Below are 25513 nucleotides of genomic sequence, written 5' to 3' on the forward strand. Positions count from 1 at the left end.
AAACCAATTAGTGTGGCTGTGCTGCAAGAAAACTTTATTTACAAAAAGAAGCTGGATCTGACCATTGGACCAATCTCTGGCCTACAAGATACTCTTGAAGTTTTGGCCTGACATTCAAGACCTTTTGCCATTTGACCTCAGCCTGAACAACTGGGTCCCCGTTCCCATTCTTCTCAAGCCTCCAAACAAATGATGGTCTTTAAAAAGGTTCTCTCCCTTCCCCTCCCTTTCTGTTTCCTCCATTTGGATTGCCATCTTCCCTGGCTTCTTACTGTTCTGTGAGTGGGCTCTCCATGCCTCACCTTACACAAAGCTCTCACCAGGCCAAGTCAGCCCCATTCTCTGCACGCTCCAGTTCTTTATGCCTCTAGTGTAGCTTTTACAATGGATCTACTCCTCAACTGGACGTGGAGGGAGCTTAGTACCCAGTGTAGAGCTTAGTACTCACTGAACAAATGGTCGTGAAGTTGATCCATCAATGAAATTGTGAGTCCCTTAATCATAGGAGAGTATATTAACTTATGGGTAAAAGAAAACACTGCAAACCCCAGATATGCCACAGGAAGCCAGGGGCCAGTGTTACTGGAAAGGGGATGAGGTCAGCCAGCCGGAACACAGCTAGGTCAAAACTAGCAGAACAATTGCAGCCAGGACTATCTAGGAGCCTTTGGGCAACAACCTCATGGTGCAGGCAGGGGTGTGAGTGAGGAGAGAGGGAAGCAGTGTCTAGTTCAGGGCATCAGGACCAGGACGAGGATGCAGCCTGCTGGAGGGAGATCAGAGAGAAGCAGCCTGCATGATTAATGGGATGGAGGGACTGACTCATGAGGAAAGATGAAAGCGCCCCAAGGAGCTGGGGTAGAGGACCGACAGGGGCAGATGAGAACAGGCTGCAAGTATGTGAGATGGATAAACACCCAGCGGGGAGCAGCTGGCTTCATCAGGGAGGTGAAGATGAGGGCTCCATCAGAGAACGGGGGTGGGGGTCTCAGAAAGGGCATCAGGAGACTCATGGAAGCTCAAGAGATGACAGGTGGGCCCAGGACAGCTCTGGGCTGTTGGAGGGAGAAGCACCATGGAATGGCTACCCTGGAGTGACTCTTTCAGGGAGCCCTGATGCTCTACCCTGTAGGGCCTTGCAGCTTGCCCTTGGCTCTGAGGGGTAGCCTTAGCCTTACTCTCTTCCTGACAACCTGGTGGGGGCTGGCTGGGGAGTACTGTGGAGGGGAGCTGTAAAGAGGCACACAGAGGAGGACACATGAACTCATTTCCCACCCTCCTCTTAGATACCAGTTACTGGTTGTCACAACAATTTTGAGGCCTCTCCTCTGAAGTCAGTTTTTAGCCAGCCCCTGCCTATCTTTGGTGAAACCGGAGATACGTGTTCCAAGCCCAGCACTCACCCCCGCCTGCCAGTGCATCTGATCAGAATTCAGCCCAGACCCTGTTTTGCACCCTGCACCCTGGCCTGTCAGGCATTTGGAAGATGAGATTTATTTGAAATGCAGTCAACTACCATCAGACTCAAAATCAGCTTCCTTGAGGCATTCTCTGAAATGTTCTCCAGTGCCGGGAAGAACAGCTTTTGTGTTGTGTAGTCTGGCCACGTGGCCCACATCACAGTAGGTCCCCAACAGCTGATTTACTAAAGCCATCCCCCACCTTGGCTGTGCGTGAGAATCATCTGGGACACTTTTAAAACATACCCAAACCAGCCACATGGCTCACACCTGTAATCCCAGCACTTTGGGAGGTTGAGGCAGGCAGGTCACTTGAGCCCACGAGTTAGAGATCAGCCTGGCTAAGATGGTGAAACTTCATCTCTACAGAAAATACAAAAATTAGCCAGGTGTGGTGGTGCACACCTGTAATCCCAGCTACTCAGGAGGCTGAGGCATAAGAATCACTTGAACCTGGGAAGCAGAGGTTGCAGTGAGCTGAGATCACACCACTGCACTCCAGCCTGGACAACAGAGTGAGATTCTGTCTCAAACAAACAAATGATTCGCATAGGTGTTACTCTTCTATGTTTCTCTCTAACTGCTGACTATAATACCACTTGAAAGTTTTTTTAAAAAGCAAGCATTTACCTATGGGTCGTCTGTGTACTCAGCATCTTGCTGGAGGCAGGGGTCCAGCAGGGAGCAAGAACAGGTCCTCATTCTTGGGAAGGTTGTGGTCCAGAGAACGAAGGACACTTAAGGCAGAGCAGAATGAGCCTGGGCACTGACATGGTGCATTTCAGAGGCTTTTCACATTCTGCATGTTGCAGCCGTGCACTGCTCTAGTCTTTATCCTAGAGTCTGAAATTCTAAGTGCAAACACAGATGGCAAATCTCTCCCAATGTACACACCCAGTTAACCTTTACTCTCAGGGCTTGCTTCAACAATTTCTTTAGGAAGTAGAAATGCCCTTGACAGTTATCAGGGTAATAACAGCCCAAGACCTTTATGAATCTCCAAGTTCCTGAAGCCAGCACAACAATGATTACCCAAATGGGAGGTCCAGTATAGTGGCACGCAAAATTTTTAGAGTATTTAAGTGATTTTTTTTCTTACAATTGTGTATTTCTTTTGATGGGTGTTCCAATATTATTTAGGTTGAATTACTGTAGGTCTTTAAGCAAAAGAAAGAAATGTGGAAGGAAAATAAGAGTATTGGTGGTATGCAAATATGGTAAAAATTGGGAGGTTGTGTGCAACAGACTACAGTTTGCAAAACTGCACTGGGGTAAATGACGTGCTCCAGGGAATTCAGTATTCCCTGTAGTCTCATTCTTCTTAACGCCTCTCAAGTTTTCCCACCATCTGAGGAGCATTTTGCCCTTACCATTTTACTTCCTGAGATGGTTTCAAGTCTTTCAAGTGGTTTGGGCTTCATGGAGAAAAATAAGGTGAACTTCCTCATGTTATAGTTTTGAGGTTCCACTAAATTTCACTTCCCAAAGTTTCAAGTCACATTCTTAACCTCTTCTCTTTTTGGCTGTTTCTGTCACTAGAACTAGCATTCACAGTTGCTTTAGGAAGCTTTTCACAGACAAAGAAAAAATTACATAATTTTACCAGAGTTCCGTGGGAGAGAAGAACCTTGAGATGTGGACTCTAGGAGGCCAGTTAAACTAAGACACATTATAGTAAAGTGACTCACTTCTGAATTCTAGCCTCATGACAAGTGCTTTTCAAATGTTACGTCTCAAAAACACATGCAGAGTACACATTTTAGACATGCAAGTTCAAACAGTAATAGCTGATACAGGAACTGACGCAATAGTGATCTTTTGAATTTTTTTTTTCTTTCCTCTTCTCAGCTTGTGTTGGGGTGGGGGTAGGGGCAGTGGTGCAAGCATATGAATTTTAGAAATGCCGAAGTAACATGTCTCCAAAGAGCCATCTGCACTGTGCTGTTTGTTTTGTATCGAGAGTTCTGTGAGTGCAGGTAAACTTGAGAATTCTTTACCTGAAAGATAAAATGTTTTAGTTGTATGCTTCACTGTACATTTTATTTTATATGCTTATATCAGCTTCTTGCCATGACGGATAATTTTCAATGATAATCTTAAATAATTGTGTAAAGGGATCACTAATGCCTTGTTTTATTTATAATTTGTCCCAGCTGTAGGCATTCAGATGAAACTTGAATTTTTCCAAAGGAAGTTCTGGACTGCCAGCAGACAGGTAAGTTATAATCAGCATCTTGAAGCATTAGCGACACTGTTATTATACAGGTGTTCACATTTGGGTACCTGGAGCCTGAAAGTGCCAGATTTCCGATGAATGTTTGTAAAATCAACTGCCGGCTGCTCAGATTACCTTTCATTTCACTGCAAAATAAAGGGCTGTCAGCATGTTAGACACCACATGCTGAGCAAAGCAGGGAATTTGCTCCTAGGAACAGTTTTAATTGTGGGATCAAGATAGTGACCTTCCAAAGGAGTTTTTCTTTTAAGTATTGGGGCCTTTGTGAGATTTTCATACTGACTTTCTCCTAATCCTGTGGTCGTGCCTGGTTACTTACTTGTGAATCTCATTATCAAAATCTAGAAACCCTTTACGTAACTAGTTTCTCCAAAACATGTATCTGACTTCTTTGTTCACAGGGTCTACCTTGGAGAATCTGGGAACATTGTTTTCTTTTCGCTATGCTCTCTGTACTAAGTCATCTCAGTGGTATTTGTTGAGTAATTTGGTAGAAAGGGCCACTGATAAGTTGCTTCCATCTGACCAAGAATAAATGTTAGAATGGCTTATCATCCTTTAAATTAAGATACTTTAGGAAGCTATAAACTAAGGAGATGGACAGGGGTTTTTTAAAGTCATTGAGAATTAATGAATTTTAAATTAATTACATAATTGTATTTGTAGTTACCAAAAGATTTGAGATCTTAAAAAGATATCATTACTGTTTAATGACAACATAAAGTAGATTTTTTTTTTTTTTTTTTTTTTTTTTTTTTGAGATAGTCTTGCTCTGTCTCCCAGGCTGGAGTGCAGTGGTGCGATCTCGGCTCACTGCACCCTCCACCTCCCTGGTTCAAGTGATTCTCCTGCCTCAGCCTCCTGAGTAGCTGGGATTACAGGCGCCTGCCACCACACTAGGGTAATTTTTGTACGTCTTAGTAGAGATGGGATTTCGCCATGTGGCCAGGCTGGTCTCGAACTCCTGACCTCAAGTGATCTGCCCTCCTTGGCCTCCGAAAGTGCAGGGATTACAGGTGTGAGCCACTGTGCCTGCCCCCGCTGCTCAGTTGTTTCATAGATCTTTTATTTTACATTACTACTTGGAATTGATACTGATTCCAGAGATAGTAGACAAGACACATCATGGAGCATTCCTTTTCAATGAAATTGGGTATTTGAATTCTAGCCCATGACTTGGATAGCTTGTCCTTAAGTAGCTCAGTGGCAGCCACAGCAGGCACTGGGATGCCCAAGTAACATAGTAACACATTTCCCTCCACTTTTTGCCTTCACAGTGTGCTTCCCTGGATGGCAAATGCTCCATCAGCTGTGATGATGAGGTAAGACGGCCTCCTGGTCCTGTTTCTACCCCTGTAGAGAGAAGGTGACAGATGGTGCTTTATGACCGAGGGAATGCCCTTATAAACAAGGCCAGGTTGACGCATTGTACTGGGCCAATCTTAAAAAAAAAAAAATCATTTGCTTTATTTGCTTTGTTTCTTTTTTTTTTGTTCCCCACCTCCCATCAGTTTATAACAGCTGGAAATGTGCTTTAAATGTCTCATGGATAGCACTATTGGAATTTTGACATTTTGTAGGAAATAATACAAACTCCTAACTCCTACTGTTTGAAGCTCACATTACAATTCTCAAACCTTTTTCTACATGCCTTAATCTCTTTCCATCCTTGTAACAACCGGTGAAATAGGTAGGACTTGTTGACCCATCTTGCAGATAAGAAAAACTGAGGATCAGAGAAATTAAGTGATTCAGCTAATTTCATGTAATAAGCAAACAAAAAACCTAGGAGTTAAAAACTTTGAAACTCAAAATGTTTCTTTGTAGCATACTGCTTCTCTCCTACAAATCTTTTCTTTTTTCTTTTCTTTCTTTCTCCTCTTCTGTTCTCTCTCTCTCTCCCCATCTCCCTCCTCTCCTCCCCTCCCCTCCCCTCCTCTCCTCCCCTCCGTTCCTCACCCCTCTCCTCCCTTCCCTTCCCCTCCCCTCCCCTCCTCTCCTCTCCTTTCTTCTCCTCTCCTCCCCTCCCTTCCTCACCCCTCTCCTCCCTTCCTCACCCCTCTCCTCCCTTCCTCACCCCTCTCCTCCCTTCCCCTCCCCTCCTCTCCTCCCCTCCCTTCTTCACCCCTCTCCTCCCTTCCTGTCCCCTCCTCTCCCCAGCCTCCCCTCCTCTCCTTTCTTCTTCTCTCCTCCCCTCCCTTCCTCACCCCTCTCCTCCCTTCCCCTCCCCTCCTCTCCTCTCCCCTCCCCTCTCCTCTGCTCTCCTCTCCTCTCCTCTTTTTCTCTCTCTCTGCCTTTTGGGAGGAGGGATTTTAATCCTACACATGCGCAATGGAAGAAGAAACTATGCCACTACCCAAAGTGTTTCCATCTGCCTTATGTTTTTATACCATGCCATCCCATACCCTCTGCCCCATGTTTTGGAGCAGGCAGAAGCATGGTGGCCTTTTCACTTCTCCTGAGGTAGCCTTTCTCTCTCTGCATCAGTGAAACCGCAGTCAATATGTAAACTAGACCTTATAAATAGTCACATATTTATATTCCTTCTGCTTATCACGAGGACTTAAGAAATCCTAACCAAACAATTTCAACACAGAAAACATAGATTAGGAAGTAGATTTCAAAAAGGTGGACAAAGGAAAAACAAGTAAGGAAATATAAAAGGAAGTCCAGGATGAAGTTAAAACAAAATGCTCGGTCCCAGAGGATCTGGCTGCTGGTTAGAAAATCATAATCATTGTATAAGTCACAGTATCAAAAAAAAAAGCCAATCAGCAAAGTTTTCTGCAGAAGCCCAAGTTTCTGTGATCATCAGATCAAAACTAATTTCCCCTTAGGAAAGAATACCCTGTGAAGTTGTATGGTCCACACCCTTTTCAGCAAGTTCAGGGATAATTTTTGTAGGATAGTCAAGTGGGCCTCAAGCCTCTCCCATGTCTTTGAGACATTTATTGTCTTATTGGAGTGCTCAGCTCAAGAACAACACAACTCAATAGTAGTAGTGATTAATCAGTGTCTCGAGGCCCTGTGTTAAGCTCTTCACTTGCACAGTGGGTATAATTATGAATCCCAGTTTTACAGTAAGAGGAGTGAGGATGGTTAGTTGGTTAGTTGGCTGATTGTACAGATGGTTGGACGGGTGGCTCACAGCTAGGGCAGTAGCTTGAATAGTTGGTTGGCTCATTGGTTGGTTGGTTAGGTAGTTGGTCGATTGATTGGATAGATGGTTGGATAGTTGGTTAAACAATTTTATAACTAAAGCCAGAGACAGTAATCTTCCCAGAACCCACACTGCCTCAGTGCATCCTTATATAAAAACAAGTGGAAATGGATTTCCACTTAGAGTTGGAAACATCCAATACATGTTCATTCTTCAATGACTGCTTTCACAGGCAGTCTAACATGGTGGTTAAAGGCAAAACTATTTACACTGACTAGCTTCAAGTTGTGACTCTGACAGTAATAAAATGTGTGACCTTGGGCAAGTTTCCAAATCTTTCCATGCCTCAGTTTTCTCAACTATACAATGGGGATAGAAATATCCACCTCACAGAGTAGTGGTGAAGAATGAATAGATAAGATATGAACAATGCATGGTATGGCTCCTGGAAATGATAAGCATTCAGTAAATGTTGGTTATAAATTAAAAAAACAAACAAACTCTGAAGATGTTTTCTTCCATGCTGTGGTTTCAGGTTGCTGGGTTTGAAACCTCAGACAGCAATGGTATATATACTTTGGGCAAGTGATAATTTCCCCTGGGCATAGTAAGCACAGGCTACGACCTCTTGCTCACTACTAACAATGTTCTTTTAGCAACCGTTGGGATAAACCCCTATTCAAATGTCATTTAAAGGTCCACATGCTTTGAAAATTAAGCCTCGAAGTTGCCCTGATTTCTGAACTTGATCTGATGCTCAAATGTCCTGAGTTTGTACTTCGAAGCTGTCATCCATTGTCCTCTTTGACTCTTAAATTTTGGTTCCAGGCAACCAATTGACACTGTTTTAAATAGAAAAGTCAGTCCTGCCTTCTCACCAAGGCCCCTTTCCATTGTTTCAGCAGACTCTTGCCATGTGTCATTCTCTTTTTTGTGACTTTTAATTAGGCATATGAGACCATGTTCCTCCTCTCCCCCAACTGCCCTCGAATGATCAGGTCTCCATTAAAAACAGCTGTGGGGGCTCATTAAGTTCAGTGGTCTGGCTTCTCCATTGCACTTATGACCTGGCCCAACTCCCTCGGGCTTATCAGACACACTTAGCCTTAGATCCACTCCAGCCCCTTTGTCTCCCCCATCAGTGCACTCTCTGGGCCTTGGCAGGAGTGCTATGGCTGGTAGGTGGAGCCAGTGTGCCAGATGCTCTGCCGTCTTGTAGAGGTGCATCTTTGGTTGGCCCAGTCAGAACCTGAGCCATGTGACTTGAGGCCCTGGCCATGGGGCTGACTTTTAAGGAGCTCCATTTCACCCGGGGTGAATGTTAACTTCCAAGCCATTGAGGCAACAGTTCACACACTCATTTCTTCCTTCAAGACATCTTTACCGAGCCCTTCTTAGGCACCTGGTGCCTGGCTGAGCACTGGGCAGTCAACGGGAAGCAAAGTCAGAAAAGGCCCTGCTCTCCTGAAGCTTACCAGTTAGCAGGAGAGATAAACTTATATGATCATCAATTGTGGTAAGTCCTGCAGAGTAAACTGACATGCGGTAGTCAGGGAAGGCTTCTCTGAGGGGGTAACATTTAAGTCAACCAAAGAAGGAGATGATATTGAAGACAATTCCTGAAGCCTGAGAAGAGCTTTGCAAGCAGAGAACACCACTGTAGAGGCACCAAAGTGGCAAAGGGTCATTGTGGTCAAGGAAAACACAGTTAGCATTCAGGACAGAAGGGAGGAACGAGGGCCACGTTCACCTCTGATCTCAGTCTGACCTGCAGGTGCTAGTGTTTCCTCACTGCTTTCAGTCTCTTCTTCCACTCACCTGTGCAACACTTCTCATCTCCTGATGAGAGTACCAGGAGTTAGCAAAGACGGTGGAAGGTGAGAAGGTGTCTCCTACTGAGGCATTGGAAGAGGTGTGACGGCAGCGAGAGAATCGAAAACTTCATGATCAAAGTCAGCTCTACCCTTTCTTGTTCCAAAGGAATAGAGGCTAATAACCCTTATTAAAAATCTCTAAGACTTTTCGAGGGCTTGTAGGCATTTCCTCTGGCATCAGAAAGACCTGCTTGAATTATGACAGGGCAACGAGAAGGGCTGCCTCCAGGCAGCCAGGCACCTGCCTGCATGTTGGACTGCCCACCTCAGCCAGAGGGTAGGTTTGAGGACGATTTGAATAGCAAAGGAGGACAGGGGGGCACAGGTGACCCCTACCAAGTGCATCTTTCCTAGGTGACCCCTCTGCAATAAATTTTTTCAAAAGACAGTGTTTTGATATGATCGTTAGTTAATGAAAAGATAGAGCAAATGATGTGAAGTAAGTGTCAAGCGTATTCCACAATGGAAATATTAGGGATTGGATCATGAGACCTGGAGAAAAGTAGCAAGGAGTGGCACCTTCCTGTGCCTGATGTACAGAGATTCAGGCCCCATCCTCAGATGCAAGAACCTAGTGTGTGTGTGTGTTTCTCTCTCCCTCTCTCACCACAAATGAAGACAACAGGCAGTGCAATACCGGGTTTCTAAGTGAGTTGTTTCTCCAATCAAACAAAAGGCATCCTTCCAAACAAAAGGCAAAAAGCAGCAAAGCTCAGCCAGTCAGCCGGGACCTCCTGCTATGAACTATGTAACAACTTCCGTTTCTGAAAAACTGTACAATTGTAGCATTAGGATACTTGTAAAAATGACACATCATAGGTGACCAATAAACATTTGCTGAGCAGATGGAAGCCTGTGTTCTTGGAGGACTTACTATGCACTAGGTACTATGCTCAGTACTTTACATTCACCCTCCCATTTAATCTCAGGAACATTATGAAATAGTTGGTGCTATCTCCATCTTTCAGATCAGAAAACAGACTCGGAGTGTTAGAAAGACTTTGTTCGAGGTCACACCGATAGCAAATGTCATAGTCTGTGATTCTCAAACTGGTGTCTTAGCCTTTGGGCTAGTACCCCTTCCGGTGTACACAAGGTTAGTACTGCCATTTGTCACTCCCAGGCACCCTGCCCTTCCAATATGTGACTGCCCAATTCCCATGGCCTGGGTTTGGGCTTTAACTTCAGGTATCTACCTGACCCACCTCTGTGACTAAGAATCAGACTTCTCTGAGTAATACGGAGCCATCTGAATAGTTGCAGGAAGATGCCTTTTTTAAAACATCCAACTTCCCTCTGTGCTCTCCACCCTGCCCTTTATTGCTGCATTTTTAAAAACAACCTCATCCCCAGATGTTTTGCCAAAGGTAGTTGTGGAGTAGGTGCTTACAAGTGTCTGTTTGAACTCCTAATTTCTTCAAGCTCTTCAACTTGTTAGTGCACCCTTGAGGCAGGGTGACAGATAGACATCTTCTAAGATGTTGGGATTAATTTGGGAGGAAAGGGTAGCACAAGCGAGGGAAAGCTGAGAAAATAGTTCCCATTTCCTTTTATTGGACAGGCCATATGGAGAAGGGAATTGAATATTGTTTATTGTAAAGTGATACGGAAAAAACAGTTGATCAGACTGGACTCTAGCTAATTCTGTCCTAATTTATCCATAAACCCAGCACTCTGACCCCCTAACTCCAGTGGGCTCACTCCACTGCACTCTACTTCTCAATAATAATTTAATCCAAGTGGTCATTGACAGGGAGGTCTGTTTAGAAAGTCATCTTGTCACTCAATTTGCCTTTTAATGTTTACAGTTAGACAAAGTAACAGCAGTGTCTATAAAGAAAATGTGGCTGGGCACGATGGCTCACACCTATTATCCCAGCACTTTGGGAGGCCAAGGCAGGCAGATCACTTGAGGTCAGGAGTTTGAGAGCAGCCTGGCCAACATGGTGAAATCCCGTCTTTACTAAAAATACAAAAATTAGCTAGGCATTGGGGTGTGCACCTGTAGTCTCAGCTACTCAGGAGGCTGAAGCAGGAGAATCACCTGAACCTGGGAGGCAGAGGTTGCAGTGAACTAACATCACGTGCCACTGCACTCCAGCCTGGGCAACAGAGTGAGACTCCATCTAAAAAAAAAAAAAAAAAAAAAATGCAGTGGCACCTTTCAGATTCAGTGACCAAGGTCTACATCAATGACACAGCACCCTGCCTTGGACTTGTAATTTTCCTCAGTGATTTGTAAATCCCAATGTTGACAGTACCTGTTTCTTGCTTAATATGGTGCACAAGTCTTTTTATACTGAGTGTGACCTTGAAATTCAAAGTTAGCCATAAACAAGTATGGTAAGGCATCTTCTCTGCTGCCAAATTTCTGTCCTGGAATCTTAATATAAGAGGGAAAAAGTTGATTTAAATAGTGTTAAATAGAAGCATGGTATAAGAAATAAATACCAACTGGTACTCAGTGTAGAAGAAATAAATGCTGTTCCCCAGCCTATGCACGGGAAACGTGTCTAGTTTGCTGGGGAAGATGTGAGGCCAAGGCCAGGCACAGTGGCTCACGCCTGTAATCCCAGCACTTTGGGAGGCCAAGGCGGGAGGATCACTTGAGGCCAGGAGTTCAAGACCAGCCTGGGCAACGTGGTGAAACCCTGTCTCTATTTTTAAAATACACAAAAATTAGCTGGGTGTGGTAGCATATGCCTGTGATCCCAGCTACTCAGGAGGCTGAGGCAAGAGAATCTCTTGAACCTGGGAGGCAGAGGTTGCAGTGAGCTAAGATTATGCCACCGCACTCCAGCCTGGGCAACAGAGTGAGACTTGGTCTCCAAAAAAAAAAAAAAAAGTGCCCCCCTTTGGTGGAAATGGAAGCTTAGGCATGTTGTCCTTCAGGATCCCTGGCCAGTTCTCCGCCTTGTTCCTCTTCCCATCATTGTTTGCTAGGATGTAGAGCAATCTTACCAAAATGAGTGGTTCATTAAGTATATTTTTAGACTCTAGCCTATAATGGACATATTTTTTTCTTCCATAGATTATTCTGTAGCAAGTTGTGGAGATGGATAGAAAAAATCCCCCTAAACTATGTCTTGGTTCAGATATTAGCTCAAGAATTGCTATGCCCAGGGAGTCTAGGAACCTATAATTGGGGTTGATACCACTTGACCAAACTGACCCAGACGTCAGTCACTTTTATTGTTTTTACTTGCTTTCAGCCACAATAATAACACCCCAGACACTTGGTACATTGATTTTTCTGCCATTTGTTGTGGTTTCCTTTGGTAGCAGGTGTCAGACAAGATCTGTCTTAGATATCCATAGAGATTAGATATAAATATAGGTATAGATATAGATACACACACACACACACACAGACACACACATACATTATATAAAGGGATTGCTTTTTTCAAACAAGGAAAGCCTTCCATGAGCAGGCAAAATCCCTAGACCCTAACTGTGTCCTGCTGTCTTTTAGAAAGTAAGGGTGGGGGTCAGCCAGTAGAAGGAGTGTGGGCTTTGGAGTCCCATAGCAATGGACTCAAGTCTCACTTGTGTGTGTGTGACCTTGGAGAAGACAACATCTCACAACAGTCCCCAGAGTGTGATGTTCCCCTTCCTGTTGTGGGGTGGGGGGAGGGGGGAGGGATAGCATTGGGAGATACACCTAATGCTAGATGACGAGTTAGTGGGTGCAGCGCACCAGCATGGCACATGTATACATATGTAACTAACCTGCACATTGTGCACATGTACCCTAAAACTTTAAGTATAATAATAAAAAAAGACAACATCTCAGTTTTCTCTTCTTTCCAAGAGAAAAATTCCCTGCTTGATGCTGTGAAAAGTGAGGTTTTCATGAGTCGATGTCTTCCTGTAGCTACCATCCTCCTTATTCTTCTTCTTACATTCTTATTGTTACTATTATTAGTGACAGTCATGTTTTATGAAAAACTTCTTTGTGTGATAGTTTTCGTCTGGTATTCTCCCAAGGAGGCCACTCCCCTATTTTTGCAGCTTGGTTTTCCAAGTTCTGAGTTAAAGCAGTGTTTGCCCCTGCTCCAGAGCTCTCAGCTCTGTTCCTTCCACACCAGAAGTGGGAGTGGGAGGGAGCAGGGCAGACGCCTGAGAAGTGAGTCTTCTGATCTCCCTTCTACTGGTGCCGGCTGTTATAAGGAGCATTATAAGGAGGGCCTCGTTCTAAGAAGAAAGGTCAGAAAAAGAACCAAATGTTTACAGCAAATAATAAAAAGTTATTTTGAATATTTTTCTCTAAATAAAGTGGAAAGTATGAAACTGTGTTTATTTTTTAAATAAATTTAGGTTATATTTGCAATTGTACTCTAATTTTCCAAAGAAACAAATGGGGTTTAGGGGCCAGGAGTTTAGTGTTTCTGATAAGATGATAAAATAGCACAATATGAAATCCTTCACTTTATATTTTGATTTTTCTCAGAATGACCACAAAAAGGGTAAAATATAGTAAAGAATTTGATCAATTTTCCTAGGTACTTTTCTTAGTCCTTTGCCGTTGAAATTATTCCCTTTGGAAGTACAGCTCATGTTTTATTTGTAGCAAGTATTTTTTCATCTTTCTGCCTCTGACAGATTCTAATGTGCCAATGGCTTCCTGTGTGATTGGAGCTGTTTAACATTACTTTCATGGACTTCATGAAATCTTGCCTCTTTGTCAAGATTTTCAATTGACTTTATAATCTGTTTGCCTTGTACCTGTATTGCATTGCTCAATATTTACAGTATTAGGCAAACGGAAAGATATTGACCAAAGATGTAGGTCTAATAGCAAGAGTACTAATTAGTTAGAGATGTTGGAGTAGGGACTAAGTTTTAATTAGGAGTAGAGGTTATGATGATTTGTGGCCTTACATGCAGCTGTGGGGATTTGAATATTGACAGTATCTGAATATGGAGGCCACTTCTGTACTCAACATGTATTTACTGACTCAGCAGAGGTTAGCCGCCCCTTGCTTCAATGTCTGTATCTGCAGAATGAGCATCATGATGTTACCTGAAAGGGATCCCAATCCACACCCCAAGAGAGGGTTCTTGGACCTCACACAAGAAAGAATTCATGGAAAGTCCATAGAGTAAACTGAAAACAAGTTTATTAAGAATGTAAAGGAATAAAAGAATGGCTGTTCCATAGGTAGAGCAGCCTCGAGGGCTGCTGGTTGCCCATTTTTATCGTTATTTCTTGATGATATGCTAAACAATGGGTGGATTATTCATGCTTCTCCTTTTTAGACCATATAGGGTATCTTCCTGACGTTGCCATGGCATTTGTAAACTGTCATGGCACTGGTGGGAGTGTAGCAGTGAGGATGTTCAGAGTTTACTGTCATCACCATCTTGGTTTTGGTGGTTTTAGCCAGCTTCTTTACTGCATCCTGTTTATCAGCAAGATCTTTATGACCTGTATCTTGTGCTGACCTCCTAACTCATCCTGTGACACAGAATGCCTTAACCGTCTGGGAATGCAGCCCAATAGGTCTCAGCCTCATTTTACCCAGCCCCTATTCAAGATGGAGTTGCTCTGGTTCAAACACCTCTAACATTCCCCCCCTCCCTTTTATAAGAAAACCCTTAATCCTAACGGTTGCAGAGGGATAAAGATGCATCTTCTGTAACTTCTTCATGCTGATAGGGGCAATGCCATTCCTGCCTAACTATTGGGTCTCTTGCATTCAGGGTAGAGAGGAGCTCAGTCAGAAAGCATTGGTATGGCAAGGGCCGTTCATAACTCCGAGTTCTGACAAAAGATGATATCTAGAAGATTAAAAAGTGCTCAGTGTAAGACAACATTTAGTAAGCTTGTCCAGCATTTCTACACAAAGAGTACAATAGCAGTGTATTCCAAAACAGTAAAACAAAATAAGTAAAATTATCCCAAGTAAACTAAATAAGGCGTTCCATGAACTGGGCAACTGTTGGAACCAAGCTGATATGAGGTTGCTAGCTGATTCCAACACATGCCCAGAATTAGAATATTGATCCAGATTTTTACATTACCCATCCCTCTTGTTTCTTCTGAGCAGCAGTCAAGAGATCACTGGTTGGTTCACAGGAATAAACAGGGTTGGCCTAAATTACAGAAAAAAACTTAAAATCAACTGATGAGACTAGAACTTAATAACAGGGTATACCACAGTTCTTGAAACATAATTGTTCTCTCTTTAGTTTCCCATTTTTGCTGGAGACATATCATAGTAAGACTAATTTGCTTTATTATACTTGGCCTGATTATTTGTATACAGTGCAGCAAGAATAATTATTTTTCACATAGGCTTTTAAATTTGTCTTTGATGAAATTTTGTTCCATAGAGGGAATCTCAGATAAGACTTTTTTTTAAAGCCAAGCCTAGCCATGGGTTTGTACCCCAGATATCTATGAGTTGAGTAAATTCTTCTCCTCTTGAGGTCCCAAGATAACTTGGGGCTCCTGGGCCTTTCGGAAGGTGACATTCTTTACTTACCACAGGTCAGGAACCCTATACAGGGACTGTGTAGACAAGGTATGGGGCTAGTTTTTTTCAAGGGGCTCTTCTTGGCTCTCTAACTCAAGTTTGATTCCTTAAAGGTAAACACACCATTCCAGTCAAAGCCTTGGTAAAATAACCAGTTTCTCCAGTTGTATCCTATTACAATAGAAAACAGGTTCTTACTGCATTTATGCAAATAACTATATTGCCATAAGTTAAGATACTCTCAAATAGTTTCCAAATTCTGGAGGAACCAGGTAGAGAGAAACAAATATTCTCTAAATTTTTTCGCAGAAGTATAGTTTACTCAATTGTTAAAAGCTGTAAATAGCTCAAAAGAAAAATTTTCTTGGCCCTGGAAAACAAAAAGGATCAGCAATGTTTTAAGCAAAAAAGTAAAAGAAAAAATATTACTTCAGTTTTTTATTAGTTCAGTTCATGCAGTTGACTCCTATTCTGCTTTAACAGAACTACTGTTCTGTCATGAACATTTCAGCTCTCTGTGAGAGTCCTGAAAGTTTCTTCCTCTATTCTAATGTCACAGTCTCCAACATTATCAGAAATCTGTATTCAATAGCACCTGTCAGAGTTCTATAGTTGATTATAAACCATCTCTTGAAGAAGATTAAAACAAGACAACAGTTGTCTGTGGATGATAAAAAGTCTTAGGACAGCCACTATTAAAGCCACAATTGATAAAGAAATTTGGTTACTTCTGTGGCATCCAAATCTTACATAACAATTATAACTATTAATAACATACAGTAAGCCATGTTAGAATTATAGGGCTTCTTATAATTTTGGAACACATACCAATAACACAACTATATAAATATATCCCAAAGAAAGCCAAACACTATTTCACATTTGATAATGCTTCCTGTTATGATTTTTATACCAAATAAGCCAAGTTTTACCTTTGCATTAGTGTACTATTAATGTTAAATCCAATTCTTAATAAAACCTTATAGACAAATGTATTCAGTCTTAATCAGTTTGACCATGAGGTAAGATTTTCATAAACCTTGTATAACCCTTTACATTTTTTTTGTGAAAGAGCAGATCAGTGTTCTAAGAAAAACCTGTTGTGCTTTTATTCCAGTGTTTAATTTACAGAAAAACTGAATACTACCTCTTTAACTTTAGTCAATGTCCACACACAGAATTTCTTTTACCATTAATTTTTTACAAACCTTCCACAAGTCATTCAAACTTTTAGCTTTATCCTAACTTAAAACAATCCTTTAACCCTTTAATCTAGGCATAAAAAAATCCACCTTCCAAAATATATTCTACTTTTCTTACACACCTTGAGTGTACAACTGTTTCCTTGGTGGTCTCAAATACATGTTACAGTGTTAACTCTTAGCAACTTTTACTTTTGGTAAAAACCTTGGTAAGTAAGGGATTTTAATTATGTACTAGGTGCCTAGCCTAGGACACCATAAGGTCTGACTGTTTCCAGTATAACTAGAGGGCATGACTCTCCATATGTCCCCAGGCCTTATCTAGAATCTAATGCTGCAAAATAGGGAAGCTGAACAATTTTCAAAAATCAAAGAAGCAGTTTATGACCTTAAAATATTTAGCAAAGCTAATATCTGACTTGCATAATTTAGACCAAATGTTTACATTTTTGAAGATATTTTAATTTTATCAATAATCTTTAAAACTATCTTTATTTCCCAAAGATTACTAAAGTCACCTGAACTAAAAGACATTACGCTTTTTACTTTTCTGACAATATTTGATTTAAGCACCTATTATTTTTAAGCCAATGAATCAAAGCTCTTTTATATTACACATACAACACATATAAATACACAGACAGGCAGAAGATAAAAGACTCATTCCCTAAACCAGGAATTGAACCCTGAACCCATGCTGCCATTGTGAAAAGAGAAAGCACAGTCACATGGTTACAAGGTCAAGTTTCCAAGGACATACAAGACAATAGGGAAATGTCATCCAGTTTTTTTTTTTTCTTTTTTCAGGGATGTGCAGCAAAGTTTTTAACTGACCAGTTTGCTGCGCCTTCTTGAACAGTGGGCTTATGGGAGTCCTAGGCTCGCACTCTATCCTAGAGTACCCCTCTTTTATGACAGAACAATACAGAAAGACACACACAGCACACCAGATTCACTACAGTTTAAGACTAGCCTCACAAATCCTTTTTCCCATTTATCAAAACTTTACAGAGGATTTTTTACCTAACAGGATAAATCCTTTACAGAGAATTTTTACCTAAACAGTGATTTTTACCATTCATTCAACCCATTGGGAGCGACGGGGAGAGAAAGAAAGAGAGGAAAAAAGAGAGAGAGAGAGAAAGGGAGGGGGGGTGGGGAGAAAGAGAAAAAGAGGCTAGAAGTCTGACTGGTAAGAAATGTTTACCCTTTTATTGGCATCCCAGGCTTCTGGGTTCCCTTTCCCTGAGCAGCCGTAGTGACCGGGCTGGCTGGACCACAGCCCTGGGAGCCAAGCCGCAACACAAAGGAAAATGATTTTCCATTCTGGCCAGAGCAAAATACATGTGACAAAACACAGACATTAGCCCCTTTGCTTAGCGCCCAGTATCAAACTGGCAAGGCTCATACTTGCCCCCCATTGGGTCCCATCATTGTTAATCCAACCTCTGACCAGGAGTTTCAACTTGTTGCCTCTGGGCAAGATGGTGGCCCTGGGTAACAGAAAAGATAAGAAAGGTAAAGGAGAGAGAGCAAAGCATTGCCTGTGGCAGGGTGGGGAAAGTGAAGAGCTCAGGGAGGCCAGAGAAAGACCCAGCTATTGCAGTGAAACTGAAAAGTTCAGGTGGCCACTTGCCAGTAGTGAAGGGATGTTTTCTGGCAGTCCCATCAGCTCTCAAGTTTCCCTTTTTCGGGGGAGGAAAAAGCTCCCCATGTCCTGTGGTCCTGTACATGCTTTATCCTGTCACCCATAGCCCTTAGCAACAAGTGCAAGACAGATTAATCCAAAGAGAATAGTAGTTAACATTCCATAGTGCCAAACCCATTCTTAGCTGAGAGGGACTTTACTGAGAGGAGCCTCTAACCCCCTAAATCCTAGGAATGACTCTAACCTTCCTAAGTTGAGCCTTGAACCCAAGTTTGATCAAGCATCTTTGCCTTTCATTAATAGGAGCCTTTAGCCCACTCTGCCTTAGGAGAGACTCTTAACTCCCCTAAGTTGGGCCTCTAACCCAGTCCCATCCTTTACCCAGGTAGATGCACCCCACTTACCCAAAGTCAGTCAACTGGTGCATGCAGATGATTTTCCTTTGGGTTGGGGGTCTCTTCAGTCTCATCCATCTGGGATTCACCAGAAAGATGTTACTGGAAACGGGTCCTGATCCAGACCCCAAGAGAGGGTTCTTGGATCTCACGTAAGAAGGAATTCAGGGCAAGTTTATAAAGTGAAAACAAGTTTATTAGGAAAGTAAAGGGATCAAGAATGGCTACACTGTAGGCAGAGCATCCTTGAGGGCTGCTGGTTGCCCATTTTTATGTTTTTTTTTTTTTAAATTATAGGCTAAACAAGGGGTGGATGATTCATGCCTCCCCTTTTTTAGACCAATAGGGTAACTTCTTGACATTGCCGTGACATTTGTATACTGTCATGGCACTGGTGGGAGTATAGCAGTGAAGATGACCAGAGGTCACACTCATCGCCACTTTGGTTTTGGTGGGTTTTAGCCGGCTTCTTTACTGCAACCTGTTGTATCAGCAAGGTCTTTATGACTTGTATCTTATGCCGACCTCCTATCTCATCCTGTGACTTAGAATGCCTTAACTTTCTGGGAATGCAGCCCAACAGGTCTTAGCCTCATTTTCTCCAGCCTCTAAAGATGGAATTGCTCTGGTTCAAATGCTTCTGGCAATGACATTCAGATCAGCAAGGATACAGAGTTGTTTGTTATGACCCAATGTAGACTAGGTTAAAACTCATTGTAGTACTAGTATAATCTAAGACATTGCTGTCCAGAAGAACTTTCCACAACGATATAAATGTCCAAAAGTGTAGTCACTAACCAGAGGTAGCTGTGGAACCCTTGAAATGTGACTTGTGCAACTAAGGAACTGAATTTTCAGTTGCATTAATTTTAATTAAGTTGAAATTAAATTTAAATTTACATAAGGCTGGTGGCTACCATATTAGAAACACAGTTCTATGAGATTGCTTCCATGATGCTATCTCCTGACAATGGAGAAAGCTTATCAAGACTCCCTCCAGGACCAAGGTAGTGTCCCTGAGGCCAAGAGCTTCTTCAAATAGCCAAGCTGTGAACAGGTTACTCAAGTAATTCATCTGATCCCTTTGTATAACCAGGAGAAGCTCTGCTGTTCACCAGAGCAGCCAACTCTTTTATAAGAGGTGCTAGCAGGGCTTTTAATTTTCTGTTGATTCTGCACAGTCACTGTCTACTAATAAAGGACGGACCATTCTGACCAACTCACTGCTGCCCTTTTGTGCCTAACCAAAACCACCCCTGTGGATAGGCAAATGTCCCAGAAAACATCAGCCCCGTGGTGGCCTGGAGCTAGGCGGAATTTAGCTCAGAGTAAAGATATGTTACAAATTAAATGTTGCAGTTGGTATGTAAAGCTGTAATAAATAGAAACTGAGTTACATCAAGGACGGAATTAAACCTTAAGTTTAAACTCCACAGCACTGTAATTAAAACTTAGCCTGTAGCAAATCATTCACTTGAGATTAAAGTAGTGTGGGGGAAGCAGAGGTTTGGGCTTACCTTGCTTTCTACAATTTATAAGTCTGAGCTACCAAAAGCTAACGGCCCTGCCCCCAAATCCCGCTCCCAATTAAAAACACAGTTTGAAAACCTTTAGGAGGCCTGAGGGGCCCCTTTAACAGAAGTCTGTCCCTTCCCCCCTGCCTCAGTCTATGAACAAATTAAAAAATATTACCTGGTCCCCTGATGGTCCTCTGAGCTGACACGGTGTTTTCATTAATACATCATTAGAGTAATGACATTGTGCTGGCGTTTTGCTTTCAAAACAGCCTGCACTTCAACCACCAATACAGGCTTGGGGGCTTCTGAGCACTTTGTTCCTGGGAAATATTATTCAGGTCGTATAAAGAAAAAAAAAAAGGAAGACAAACTGTAATTCATCATTTTTTAATGCAATTTTATTCCAATCTGGATCATTCAAGACTTGTTCAGTCTTTTATTTTTGTTAGTTTTGCAAAGTAAACACCGGGGTTATCTTAACCATGGCCTTAAAGCCTAGAACCAGCAGGCTTTTGCAATTGCCTGAAAACAATTGCCTTCCAAAAAAATAAGTTTGTCTCAGGTTGGAAGTGTGTCATTCTGTTTAAAAGCAGTGTGATGGCCCGAAGTTGAAGCTGTTTTTTTGTTTTTTGTTTTTTGTTTTAATTTTCTAGACTGTGAATTGTTACCTCATAGACAATAATGGATTTATTTTGGTGTCTGAAGACTACACACAGGTGAGTGAAAACTTTCTACCAGCTCCAAGTAAGGAGCTCAGAATGTGCTTGGGTCAGGGGGAACAAATTATGGTGTTAAAACTTGGAGACAATGATCTTTATTTAGGAGGTAATAGCAGGAGATTATAAAACCTTATTTCCATCCCTCTAAGAATGCCACAGTCTGCTTCTCAGCAGGCCCCAAAGAGTTTTTACCTCCCACTGGGGGGTGCAGGGGGGTGACAGTGCCCAGGGTCTGTTCTCTCACTCATAAAATGTTCAATTTATAGAACTCTTAGCCAAAGAGTTGTCTGTGCCACATAAAGAACTTTTGCCTCGAGGGTGGGGTGCCTTAAATAGTTTGGGCAACTTTAAGGTTTTTTTCCTTCCGATATTTCATCTTCATACGTGTGCACACACATACACGTATGTTTCTACATAATTATTGTTTATGGCTTTCGTTCTGGTTTTTGCTTTTTAAAAATCAGTTATCTGAGTTCAAGGATTAATAGCTTGGGCTCTCAACACCAAGGGACAAGGGTCCAGAGATAGAAGAGGAATATTCTTCATTTGACTGCACCATGTGCAGTGTAGGGGTGGGAGGGAGAGAGATGAAAGGAAACCAAGCTATGGGCTTGAGCACAGAAATCTCCACTCTGCCTGGAAATCAAAATAAGAGTTAAAGTCAATGGTACCGTAAAAGAAAAACAAGTTTTTCCATTCAAATTTTCTGCATTAAAACTTTTCCTGCAATTAGAAATTACATTAACGTATAAAAAAAGGTAAAATACAAACAAGTTCAACAGTGCATATAATAAAGTATCACCATCAGAGGAGGAAGGTGGTTTCTGATGTTAGCTCTCTTCCTTAACTAGTTTTGGGATCATCAGCAAGTTCCTTAACTTGTCTAGACCTCTAGATAGGCTCTGTGCAATGAGGATGGTTGACAATGTAAGGTTTCTTCTAATTCAAATATTTGAGTATACTAATACATTATAATGAAGTCTCTTTTAAAACATTTAAAATTCTTTAGTAGTCAGCAGTATGATAGGTTCACTGCTTAATCAATTAGTTAATTGTCCTTAAGTGTGGCTTCTTAGGGTCTGAAATGAATGGTTTGGTAATTTATAAACAGGGGCTCCAGGAAACTTGAGGAATTGTGCTTTCATTTCCTGTCTTATTTTATGAGAATGTTGTAGGATTTTCAGTGCCCCTTGGTTGCGCTATTGAGACTCAAAATGCCCATTCCCAGTCTCCTCTGATGCTTTACATCACTAGACATGGGACAGTCCATGGACATTAGATAGGATGAATGGGCCCATGAAACAAGGCCAGTCCCTGAGACAGCAGGATTAGTCCTTTGGCCTATAGTTATATGCCCTGTTGGCTGGGAGGAGGAACATAGGCATTCAAGAATCTATGGAGCAAGAATACACATTAGTTGCCTGGAGGGAGGAGCTCTAGTCTTCTGCTCTACTCATGTAGGGGTGAGAGAGGAATGATCCCGGGGCTCAGGAAGGGTGCAGTGGATGTCTTCCGGGGGTGAGTCCTGGAGCAGCCAACAAATGATGGAAACAGTGTCTCTGTTTCAGCCATGAGCAGCCATGGCCACTACAGATTCTCTGCTCTATGTCTCCATGGAATAAGCCTGCAATAGACCCAGTGAGTTTGCCAGCCTGCTCAGCCTGGGCTTGTTTGATGTTGTCTGACTTCCTGTGCCCCAATTAGGATAATTCTTCATCTAACAACCAGTTTCATTGAAACTGGCATATTACACACACGAAATACAAATGTCCTTCTTGCTCCTAGCAGTAGTACACGCCCACAGAGTTTGCAAAAGTTTCCAAGTTTCCCTGTAGTGAAAAAGGAAGTGGTCAATATTCAGTCAGAGAAATGTTGTTTCCTTCTTCCTCCTTTTCTCCCCCTTTACATTTTGCCAAAGTTTATATATATGTCTTGCTACCTGAAAACTCCCAGGAGTGTGGTTGAGGTCACTCAGTTAGTTGCAATGGAATTGGGGTTTAGTTAATACAAAGCCTACGGAATTTACATAATTTGGATTCTTATTGCAGTGCCCTCCACCCACCCACCCAGCCACTCACAAGCTACAAATCTTCAGAGCACCCAGAGTAGAGATGGGGCTTCTCTTCTGGTCAACACTGGCTCATTTCAGCATGTTGGCAGAAGGCCCTTGCTGCAGGCTCTGTTCCATGCACTGCATACGCCCTCCCCCATGGGACACCTTGCATGATAGTGGCTCCAGAAATTCAGAGGGCATGCATGAGGATGTTAATTCTCCATTCCACCAAAGTCTGCAAATCTTGGCCAGCACCAAGAAGCAGACTTACAAAAACATCAGCCTGGTGGTGGGGAATGACTGCAAAGCTTCGAATGACCTTAAGACAGCCTCAGGTGTGGGGTAGGCCATTAGAAGTCTCATTGGCCATGCTGTCTCCTCAAGGGGCTGGATAGTCTTACTCTTGGTCAACATGTCAACTGCCTATGACAAAATGAAAGTGATCCTCAGAAAGTGATTCTGAGAAAGGATGGATTCTCAACTGCAGGAACTTTATTGGGCTGATGAAGTGGACTGCTGTATTTCCCTAAACAGGTCGTCCAGGAATTATAAACAATTCTTTTTATTAGTGCTTAGGAAGCCCTCTCATAGCCTGTTTCTGCCTAGATGAAGTAGTGTTTTAATCACAAGGGATTATGTGCATATTACTACCTACTCCATCCAAGGGTAGTGGGGTATGTGTGTGTGCACATGTGTGTGCATGCGTGTTTTAATTTCAGCATTCAGCATGGGTTACGCAGCCCCCTCCCACGTACCGTGGAAGCATTCGCATCTGCTCACTAGTTTGCTGTGTAATCCCATGACTTCTCATGACTGTTAAAACCTTTTCCACTTTCCTGAAAACCTGCCTTTTGCTCCTGTCAGTTCCAGGACACAGACTGTGTCCCTTTTCATTTCTTCTCTCCTGTTGGGGCACATTATTTATCTACACCTCCTCATATGTCTTCTTCCCCATAGACTGGAGACTTTTTTGGTGAGATCGAGGGAGCTGTGATGAACAAATTGCTAACAATGGGCTCCTTTAAAAGGTAAGGGTTTTATGGTCCACTGCATTCCCCCCAAAAGTTTTCCTAAATAAAATAAAACAAGCCAAGGTCAAATAAAGCAAGCCCAGACTTGACCCCGTAGCTGGTTTTTACTTGTGTTCATGCTCCAAAAGATCTCTCTGAAATTCGATGCCTCTTGCACGAGTGTTAGAGTGTCAGAGTCTTAGAAACTCAGTTCACAATGAGTTTCCTGTTCACCCAGCAGAGCGTTTATTGGAGGCCAGTATTGAAGTAGGAGGCTGCACTGTGATGTGATTGTGTCAGTCTGAAGCAAGTCACTGCGAAGAAGTAGGAAAGGTTTTCACCTGGCCGGAAGGGTGGAGTGTATTTTGTCTCCTATTGATTAACCTGGGAAGCTCCCTAGAAATCTGGAACTTGGGGATGAAAGGTGGTATTTAGAGACTTCTTGATGTTGTTTTAGAAAATCAAGTGAAAATTCTCAAAATCCGCTCTTGATGGAGGTAAGTTTAAGTCTGCTTCTGGAAGAAAACCTAGATGGTGCCAAATTCCACAGGTGGCAGATACTGACTACTCATCCAGGTGTAAGAACTCTCGCTGATCCTGAATAAAGCTTGTGTAGAGCAGCTTCCTTACGGCCCCATGTCCCTCATGGGCAGGTCAGCCATGCTCTTGGGAATACCTAAACTTCTGGGAAAAGCCATCATCCCATGAGATCAGGTGTTAGAATGCCTCCCTGGGGGTCCATGCTGTCTCCCTTCCCTTGGCCTCCCAGGAAGAATGTTAGCCTTTCAAGTGGTGCTTTAATGGGCATATTTGATGCTGTTAAATATATAATGGCAGGAAATGCAAGGATGGCCCTCCAGCTTCCCTGAGAGATCCATTGCACATCGGTGGCCAGTGGGTAGGCAGGCCCCTGGTTTATTACTCTTCTGCAGCTGAATGGCTAGGAAGTGTTAGCTCAGGAAATCAGACTTTTAAGCTAGTCAACAAGACCAACTGAGCACTTTGCTGAAAGCAGGGAATTCAAAAATGATGACCCAGTGTTTGAAATTCCATAGCTTGTTTGTGCCAGAAGGGAAGAAAAAAAAAAGAAATGATATAAGAACCTGGCCTAGCACCAGCACTTCTGCAATCTCTGACATACTTGCTTGCTCTCAGGCCTGCCTGTAGCAGATCGTCCCCTCCTGCTCCCTTCCCTTCTAAAAAAAATTCAAGTACAGTTTTCTTCTTTGCTGGGAGTCATTGTACACATGCTTGAAAACTCTGCTTGGATCTGGGCTGGAGTGGCTGTGGAGTTTTCCACCACTTCTTCAAGCTTCCTGCAGCAGCTCCTGGCCTGCCATCCACGGCACCACTGACTTTTCCTATCTTTATGTGGATGTGTGCATTTGTATCATGTTAACTTCTTTTCAACTTGGTGGGGGGAGGAGACAAAAGATGAGGAATAATCGCACACGTGTTTCTCATTTGAAAGCACATTTTTCAACTTCTTTAACAAACCTATTTTTTCCTCTCCCTCTTGGATATTCCTTTCAAACTGTTTGGTGGGAGAAAGAGAAAGGGTGTAATGGAATTTTGAACCTCTAGTCTTCTCCTTCATGTGGGTGAAGTACAGTTGGCATGAATCTAGAACTTTCTTTTACTACAAGAGTAGCCAACATATTTGAGAAAAAGGAAGGGCTGGGAACTCAGTTATTACAGCAACTGCTATCATCCAGGAGCAAGTTGACAAACCTCCTGGGCTTCTTTGACGGGCCTCC

General features: G+C 42.6%; 1 protein-coding gene across 3 annotated transcripts in view; it reads left to right on the forward strand.

Annotated features, from left to right (window-relative positions):
* The window catches only part of CACNA2D3 (calcium voltage-gated channel auxiliary subunit alpha2delta 3), a 951279-nt gene that overhangs the window by 843395 nt on the left and 82371 nt on the right, over nt 1–25513 (forward strand). For all 3 annotated transcript variants that reach the window (XR_004670571.3, XM_003818723.8, XM_034956678.3), the window contains 4 exons: nt 3614–3675; nt 4974–5018; nt 20628–20690; nt 23704–23774. Coding sequence is in view for 2 of the 3 variants with exons in the window: in XM_003818723.8 (XP_003818771.6) it covers nt 3614–3675; nt 4974–5018; nt 20628–20690; nt 23704–23774 (241 nt within the window). In the remaining variant the exon portion in view is untranslated. The remainder of the gene's footprint in view (nt 1–3613; nt 3676–4973; nt 5019–20627; nt 20691–23703; nt 23775–25513) is intronic.

The sequence above is a fragment of the Pan paniscus genome, chromosome 2 (assembly GCF_029289425.2).
Source record: "Pan paniscus chromosome 2, NHGRI_mPanPan1-v2.0_pri, whole genome shotgun sequence".
In the NCBI taxonomy this organism is placed as follows: domain Eukaryota; kingdom Metazoa; phylum Chordata; class Mammalia; order Primates; family Hominidae; genus Pan; species Pan paniscus.